A 9,761-nucleotide genomic window follows, 5' to 3' on the forward strand; every position below is an offset into this window, starting at 1 on the left:
TTCATCTTACTTTCACTTAAATTATATTGTTCGTAAACATCTAAGATAGTTTTACTCCTTACTCATAAAGACTAAAGCCTACTACCAAACTTTTTTTCTTTATTACAGTGTTCTTAGTCACTTTTTTTTTAACTGAGAATATTATTCAAAAGATTAAGACTTCCATAGCTAAAATTGGTATATGACACCATAGGCGTTTTCATGAGTAATGGGCATTGTTTCCATCTAAATGTGCTGAGGACAGACTAACTCACCCAAAACAGCAACCCGATCATTCCCAGACAAACGCGATGTACTCGGACTCTGGCGACGACAGTTGTGATGAGAAGATGACGCTCACCATCGAGACGATCCACGCGGAGGCCGACGAGGACAAGCTGGTGATGGTTCGCCAAGGCTCCAAGATGGAGGCTGAGCACGTCGACAGCTAGGGCGACCACAGCGACGAGTAAACGTCGCGCGATTATGAACTCTACACGCTACTACATAAAGTTGCTACGGTATAACAATTGCTGTAAGAGTTTTTCTAAATTTAAATTAAAAAAGTCGAGCTCGGAAGTTTGGAGACTTGTTTACGGAGGAGATTTCAGTATTTACGTGTACATATTACGCACGAAGTCGGCCCAAACTTTTGGAATTACTTTTATTGGTAGACCAACTGATCACATAGATTGAACATGATGACGGCCAATGTATTTGTATAAAGCAATCTATTTACGTTTTATGAGAGACGGGAATTAATGCGACTATTTAGGTAAACTATGACAATTTACGTGAGTTATCTCGACGTTTCTACACTGGTCGTGACCACTAGTAGACTGATGTAGCGCTGTCATGCCTCCACTACCGAGGCAGAAGATTTTTTCTTCTATTCGTTTTTAGACAAATTGTGTTCCTGTATTGAGGGTTTCTGCACACAATTCCGACATTATCTTTATTGATGCATTTATCGATGTTCTGCAATCGCTGATTTGCTAGTTTAGTAATATATTATTATTATTATTTCAACCGTTTTTTGTCCACTGCTAAACATAAGTCTTCCCCATAAGGGGAGTTTTCCAGTAGTTGCCACGCTTGGCAGGCGGGTTGGCAACCGCAGTTTAGGCTTTAAGACATGTTTTATGAGGGATGCTACTGCCCATCCTTCGCCCTCCCTTAGTCGACTCTTATGGCACCCACGGGAAAGGAAGGGGTGACGTATTCTATGCCGGGACCACACGGCGAATAATAGTAATAAATAACCCAGGTAAATTATTTAGTTTACCTAAATGACCCTATTAATTTCCGTCTCATATAAATTATGCAGTGCGAAAGTCTGAAAGTTAAGCATTCTGTGTGCTTAGTCATAAAGTTCAGCATCGCCTAGCTACATCAGCTAGGTTAACCACAGTTATGATTTGGATAGGGAATTAATAGTTGTGCTATTAACTTTATTATGACGGTGTCGAAGTGTCGATAAGTGTTTGTGCTATATTCACCATACACTGTGACAGCTAATGTCTAGTCGAGTACGATTTTGTACTCTATTCTCTTCACTTAAAATAATATTTTCGAATGAAGTCGGGATATTGGTATGGACTATTCAACTAGTCATCCAATTGCGTTGTTGTTATGTCTTAAGCTTTGTAAAATATGTCTTGTAAGGTATTTGATTATTGATTCTTTTATATTTTATATCAGATTAAGGGGGAGATAAGTATTGTATATATTTTCTATATTTAAATATTTAATTATTATAAATTAAAATTTATATAACTAATCTCTTGGAATATTAAAGAAAAAATAGAGAAATGGATAGTAAAAATTAGATTCCATAGACATGTGATATGTTTATATTGTCAAGTTTGGATTTTTGAGTATATATTTTGTAATTAGGTAAATATAAACAAAATATAATAGTATTGTGATCCAATGTAGAAGTATTTATTTCTTCATTATTCTGTTGCTTTCTAATAAACCAAATAAATAAATAAAAGTAAAGTAAATATATCAATATAATTTTTATTACATTTAAATTTTTTACAAATTTATTTACACACGTCAATTAAACAAATTTCGTAAATAATTACCTTTTCCCTTTATAGTTTACTCAAATTTAAATGTAATATGACATTGATGACTATGGTTATGGAGCCTATCTAAAATAAGGGCTTGTCCCACGTCAAGTGGTAGTTTGTACTGATTTGTAGCTTATTTATATATATTTTTTGCAACTAAAATGCTTTGTAATAAATATTGTATTATTTTTATTGCTATGTACTTTTAATTTCAAAACTGGTTTGAAATATTTGACGTTATCCATCATCTCTATCATAAGGATACTTATAAAAGCAATGGAATGTTCTAGATAATTACTCCATATTTGAATTATTTTTACACAACGCTGTTTTGATGTTAATTTTATATAATGTACTTAACTTTTTTACATTTGTATCATGATATTGGTATATAAACACAGTAGGGTAAATTCTGCGGCGGCATTTTCTCTTTTAAATTAAAATTTAATTTTGATATTATGGCCACGATTTCAATTGGACGTTAGAACCACGTTAAATTTAGTTTATAATGGTCTGTAACATATATACACATATATAACACATAGTTTTATTAAATTATCAAATTTAAATTTTGAATTTAGAATGCTACTTCATATTGGAACTCAAATAACAAGAGCCTCTTTATAGTATTCGTAAAATATTTATGTTTCTAAGTAATTAGTTATAAATCATTTATGTTATCTATGTATAAAATTATGTTAAGATTTGGAACCGCCTGTTTGGATAATCTTTATTATGTATAATAATATGTGAATACTGTATTTATAGCGCAGTGTGGAAACGTTAAACTTTATCGGGCAATTGTACCGGGTTCGAAGCTTTTTGTACAATGTAGGTACCATGTAAAAATAATATCATTTATTAAAATTCGTTTCAAGTATTCTTTTAAGTAATTTACTGGTAGAAACTAAAATCTTATCAAACACTACTGAAATCTTTTGGAGGGTACAATAAAGAGGATCTATTAAAAGACATTATTAAGGCTATTTACTTATTTTAAATTACTTAGCAGTTTAGGCCTAAACAACTATTTTGATGCAAACAAATGTATAGACAACAGACAGTTGATTCTGAGGCATCACTTTTGATTCCTATCTTACATTAAAATTTACAGGGTACAGAGGAATAACACCTGAGTCCTCAGAAATGGTCACGCATAGTATCATGGGCGAAATAGTATACTCTGTTATATCCATGGTACTGCTCATGTTTATAGGCGACGCTTATCACTTTCCATCAGGTGGGCAGTCAGCTTGTTTGCCATTATAAGTTGTATAAAAAAAAGTATGTAATGGTTGTAGCGTGTAATTCAGTGCTTTTGTATTTTAACGTTTTCGTTCTGTGTTTAAATATTGATTGTATTAATCTTACTGTGGCCATCTTTTGTTTTTATATTTGATATAACAATGTAAAAATATTGAACTATCTGCTTAGATCATATTTGTTAATTTATATTATTAATTTACATATTTGGTCACTAATATATTCCGTATTTGTACGTTATTGTCTAATGGGGGAATACTGGCTTTACTAGTATAATTTAGCGTGTAATACTCAAGATTAGTTTGTATTGTTGTCTATGTAACCTATGAGTTACCTACACATAGATGTTTCCCAAAAACATGTTTTTTTAATGTATTTTCTAATTGTTTTATTGAGCCGTTTACACATCGGCTTATTATTAAATTGTAAACTTTATTCCATTATTTTAAGGTCCAATTGGTGAACAGTGCTTGTCTACTAGTTGTTATAAGAGTAAGACACGAAGCATTTTTGTGTCATAATAATATAAGTAAAGTTTTCTTGAACTGTGATCGAAATTATGAAAGTTTTAATTGTGGACTTTAAAGATATTGTAAAGTATGTGAAATAAATTGTGACAAGATTATGTGTAGCATGTGCTTATGTTTGTAAATTGTATATATGTTACTTTTTTTTTCAGTAAATATATCGTTTTAAAAGCCACAAGGTTGTAAAGAAGCGTATAATAGATTCACTATAATAGATTTTTATATTTTTATCATGGTCTTCAAATAAAATGAAATCATCGTTATATTAGCTGTTAACTGCCCATTGCTGAACTTGGCTTTCTTTTGAGGGGTTTCGCCAGTAGTTGCCACGCTTGGCGGGAGAGTTAGTAACCGCAGTTAGGTTTTCAGTGATATTTTAATAGGGACATCCCTCGACCATTCAATTTCTTTAGTCGCCTCTTACGACAAACACTAGTTCATTGTGATATATATGTGTGTTTAGCATTATTAAAACTTATTTACTATTTGACGGTTAATAGATTTTTCAGTATAATTTGTAATCTATAATTAATGGTATATAACATTTTAGTAAGTATAGGCGACTCTGATGCGCCAAACTAATGAATAACTATTATTACTCTAACTTATTTATATTATAAATATGATTGTAAAAATATATTAACCCTTTCCACTCCCAGTAATTTTTTCTTTTTATTCCACCAGCTCCATGCTAAAATTGCGTTTTTTTAACTTTTAGGTGTTTTTCGTATTTTGTAAATAAAAAAATTGTTTTTTTCTTATATGATAAACTTTATTTTATGAGTAATTACAGTATACTATATTATAATTCTTAATTCTAATCTTTATAATCTCTTTTGGTATGGTACAAAATCAATGTTGAGTGACATTCGACATTGGAGTGGAAAGGGTTAAATGTTAATTAGAATGGAATGTACAAACAAAAAAAAAAATAAGGCTAAAGACACTAATATTTCGAAACTACGAAAAATTAATTATTTTACTACTATATATGATCCTATAAATGTAAAAGTCTAATAAGCCCCATAAGTAAAGAGTTCCGACTAATTTAAAAAAAAAAAAAACGATAAGATCTTGATTTAATCATTATATACACACAAGACTTTTTTTATAATCTCTAATTTACAATTTACATTTGCTGCATTTATTGTGGTTCATATATGCGGAAGATACGTTGATGAGTCTTGTACGCCGTTAGTGTATCTATTTATGGAAGCTTGATAAATATTTGCAACCCTTACAAATCTAAGATGGCGTACGGTGGGCCTTTTTCATTGACATCTGACAGTTCTATGCACATGTTTATAATACTTGATATTTTATTATAAGGGCAGGTTTACATTGGTTTAGTTACTGCCTGTAAAGTCGAGACAGGTCAGTGATGTTTGCCGTCCTATAGATTGACTAAGTCGGTGCAACAATGTTGGGTTTCAAAATATACATTAACGAATCGGCCCAGACTGTTGGGTTGAATGTAATCGAATTTGGATTAAATCGAAAGGTAATGATCGTTTGATGTTTATTCGATATATTTTCGATTTGTTCTCAATTAAAAAGTTAGTCTACTTTCTCGAATTTGGAGTTATTAACTGATCCAGTATAAATTTAATAATAATAATAATAATGCAGTCGACACATAGTCATTCGCAGTTCGGGCGCTGAACCTTTAACACTAGACTCCGAGCGGTGATTTATTAATTTACTTGAATATGCCTTTTTAGAGCTAAAATACATGTGAAACGTGCGTAGACTGGATAGCGGTTGGAGATTGATAGCTAATATGAAAGGTTGTAGATAATAATAATAGTAGTCAATTTTCGAACGTTGGCAGTCGCACGTATATTATACTAATAGTAACGGAATTAAACAATATAATTCTAATCAAATAAACAGTGATATGAACTTCTGGAAAATAACACTTAGCTCGATAAAATACTAGTAAATATAATACTCTCAGTGTAAACCGGCGCAACTAAATATATTAATATGTGAGATGTACCTATTTGGTGGACGTAGTGGCTCAGCGATGATGAGTCAGTCAATGCTTATGTCTTTATTATAATAAAATGAAGACATATGAAGACATAAAGACATTACACATATATGTGTAATTATAAAAAGGTTTTGTATTACAAATTTAGCTAGAAGATTTACCGTGTTCACAACGAGTGTGTACATAGACCGTAAATCAAAACAAAATACGTACAAATAAATTGTTAGTAAGTACATCGAAGCACTTAGTGGGTCCAAAATAACACTCTCAAATGCACATTTTTGTAAATACGAACTGTAAGCTTGTAATTAGTTTTGTACAGTTTGATAATTTAGGTTAGTTTTATAACTTGCAAGTGTGTATATAATTTTATTGTTGAATTGGTTAATAAAATATTTTTACATAATCGCCTTTTTCATTGAATGCATAGGGAGAGGGAGACTTTGTACAAAAGTCGATTGCTTGGGTACCTCTGTCCCATTCGTGTTTCTACCGTAAAGCAGTTGTGTTGGCATGGCTGTATGTCGGTTTGAAGGGTGGGATATAGCGTGAATTTACTACGTACAGAGGAATAACACCTGAGTCCTCAGGAATGGCAACGCATGGGGGGTATCATGGGCGAAACAGTATACTCTGTTATGTCCATGGTACTGCTCATGTCTATAGGCGACGGTTACCACTTTCCATCAGGTGGGCTGTCAGCTTGTTTGTCATTCTAAAAAAATATCAAATTGAAATTCTAAAACAAATTTTCATTTTTTTGTAACGACAATGAGAGCAAAAAGCAACTAAAATATCAAGTTGATTTCTGCATACAGCACTTGCCCTGGAGTAGAGTAAAAGAATTGCCGGATGCTAAGGGTTCAAAAGGTCAAAAATACAAAAAATAATTCACGTGACAATATAGTTTAAGTGCTTTTACGCGCTACGTTTAAAGTATTCAAGATTATAGGATAAAGGAAACGGGACTCGGAAAAGTCCATTCCCTTATATAGATAGTGCCTCCATACAAAAACTTCAAGAAAAGCGGGCCAACTTATACAATTTTGCGTGATAAATAGTTAAGAGTAACTCGTTTGTAACTTGTATGTTTATTTTGTTTTATGATTTTTGCATCTTTTTAATGCGTCAAAACTCATTTTATTTATTAAATGATTAAATATAGATACGTCAGGATAAATTGTGTGCGTAAGTATATAGACATTAAAAAAAAACCAGTCAGTTAATTGTCAAATTAGCTTAAATGTCAAATATTTTTTCCCAAATAGATAGGTACCTATCTAATCACAATTTTGTGTCAATTTTCTTTACGTTTTATCGAGTAATCACAGAATGAAGGACGAAAAAAATCATTGATATGTTTTAAATTCACTGTACTTACATAATATACATACGGTACTGTTTATAAATACTAAAACTGTAAAAGAATTACTCAAATTTCTCCAAGAATCTCATTTCTAATAACACACAACACAAGTAATACAGTAAGTTCGTTAAATTCCCGTTGTGCATGCATATAGACATCGTATTAAAAAAGAACACAAAAAAAAAATTCATTTCTCTGAAATTTCGCGCTCTGGTATTTTTTTTTAAAAAGCACCCAATTTAACTTTCTGGCAGCTTGGCTTGGCGGTTTTTTTCTATATACAAAATTGTATTTTTATATTATTGTTTTTCATATTCTTTTTGATTTATGTTCTTTTTGACACATTTTTCTTGTTAGTTTAAATATATACAATTTACGTGGCTTACCTACTGTTTTATTCATGGACTTAGTATAACGCATTTTCTCCGGTCACATTGACAATGCTGCATACTACTATGATACCACTACTATTATTCCACTACTATTATTATGCTGGCGGGCTTTTACTTAAATTTTTTTTTTGCACTGATGTGCAGTGCTTTGTTCCTTGAAGTCAAATATATATATAGTATCACAGCCCAGTTATTACAAAAACGAGAGTTGCCAAACTATGTTTGCATTGCAATAAGTCATTTTAAGGTTATTCTTCATTTTCAAAAGTTTTTAGAAAAGAGAAGTATTTCTATTATGTTTCTCCTCGTATATTGAACCTGTACTAGGTTTATTTAAATTGATGATTTAGATTTAGGAAAAATAATCTCAAATTATTTGATTCAGATTCAAAATGGTGTAGGTTCTAGTGAAATTATGCCAATTTTGTTGCTCATTGTATCACCTAGTCCCTTGGGAAGTTGTAAGCGATCTTTACTAGATTCGCGAAAAATAAATACAATTAGTCTGTCTTATTGATCCGTAAGCTACATAATTGCGAAGGTAATTCAAAGTTAACAATCTACCGCGCTCCACGTCTCGGAAACTACGCTTTATCGCGATGTTTTCCAACTGTTTTGTATACCGTTCGTTTTATCTTTCCCCTTGGTGAGCAGAGTTCTTGTAATTTAGAAAATTGTGCATGTAGATTGTATTCACTAGTTAAGTACAATAAAGCAGTACGTTGGCTTGGTTTGTTCTAGTGCTAAATGATAATTTGTTTTTTATATAACTAACAAGTATACTGTTCGTCTGATGGTAAACGGGCTAACCGTATCCTATGGATATCTGTAATATCAGATACGACACGCGCGCAAATAAGATAAAAAATAAAAAAGGATGCACAAATCAAATAGTTATGTGTTAATTTTCAGAGATTTTGAAAGAATTGTCTATATTAATATAGAAATAATAATACAGAAGAAATAATAAAAAATATTAATACAGAAATAGATTTTTATTTATATTCCTATAAAATTACTTCAAGCTAGAACTTCAGTAACGATATTTGTTTGTTTATAGTTTGAGACTAGATGTGCCATCTACGTAACATATCTAGTGGTATTTATTATCTTATTTACAAAAACCAAAAATATCCTTAAATCATAGTACGACCGCTGTTGGCGGGTCGTCGCCCGCCGTTTTCCGTGACGCTGCGCTAATGGCGTCGATTACTGTGCCCGTGAAATCGTAATGCCTACCACTGCCCACAAATCGTAATGTTCCATTTTTCTATTTTGTTCCATCACCAGTGAATTAAACTCGCGCGTCCGTGAATGCTTTCGTGTGAAGTGCATTGAATGCTGTTTTAGGTCAGTGAACATTGTGAACAATACCTATAACATGATTGCATAATAGTGTAATTATAAAACGATGAAATATGTCTTAAATTGGATATTTATATATGAAGGCATGTAATATAAAATTAAAATTGTCTATTCATATAGTGGGAATTTAATTATAAGTATAGGTATAAATTAAGTAACTGAGTATCTCCCTAATTTTTGTGTTGTTAAAATTTTTAAATAATAAAGTTAGGTTCATAAAATATAAATATTAAAATATACATAAATATGCCTAGAAGTGATAAAATCACGTCTTCAGATAGGTATTTGCATAATTTAAGAATGTTCATTTAACTAATTTAATTATGGCTATACAAATTAGTTGAATTTTAAAAGTAAATTACTGAACCGATTTTGATTAAACTTTTATGGGACTAAACTGAAAGGATATATTATCCATTTAGATAAAAGGTTTCTTTTTCAAACTGGTTTATTGCTGATGGAGTTATGAGGTAACAAATATAAAAAAAAAATAACTGAATCGAGTATCTACTCCTTTTTTGAAGTCGCATGATAAAATATTAATAAATACAAGTACCTATAAATAAAACTTCAGCATATGTATTGTAAATATTCATTGTGAGAGATAAACCAAGAACAATTATTTTGAAAAGTTTTCCTTTTTGCATGAGTCTGTAATATGAAGGACAAGAATTGGATGCATTTTATTATATTTATTAATTTAATCCAAATTGTCATCAAAGTGATTTAATGATCAAATCATGAAATACTTTTTATACTGTTACTTATAATTTATTAACTTTATTGTGGGTTAACTGG

General features: G+C 31.1%; 1 protein-coding gene across 8 annotated transcripts in view; it reads left to right on the forward strand.

Moving 5' to 3' along the window:
• Positions 1-6,246, forward strand: part of LOC113516856 (transcription factor Sp9-like) — a 26,425-nt gene extending 20,179 nt beyond the window's left edge. For 7 of the 8 annotated variants that reach the window (XM_052902640.1, XM_052902642.1, XM_052902645.1 and 4 more), the window contains one exon: positions 264-6,246. In XM_052902640.1, coding sequence (XP_052758600.1) covers positions 264-431 — 168 coding nt within the window. In that variant the 3' untranslated portion in view covers positions 432-6,246. The remainder of the gene's footprint in view (positions 1-263) is intronic. The other variant, XM_052902641.1, reaches the window with a different exon arrangement.
• The last annotated feature ends 3,515 nt before the right edge of the window (positions 6,247-9,761 follow it).

This window comes from Galleria mellonella, unplaced genomic scaffold (assembly GCF_026898425.1).
Source record: "Galleria mellonella isolate WM207_F2 unplaced genomic scaffold, CSIRO_AGI_GalMel_v1 utg93, whole genome shotgun sequence".
Lineage (NCBI taxonomy): Eukaryota > Metazoa > Arthropoda > Insecta > Lepidoptera > Pyralidae > Galleria > Galleria mellonella.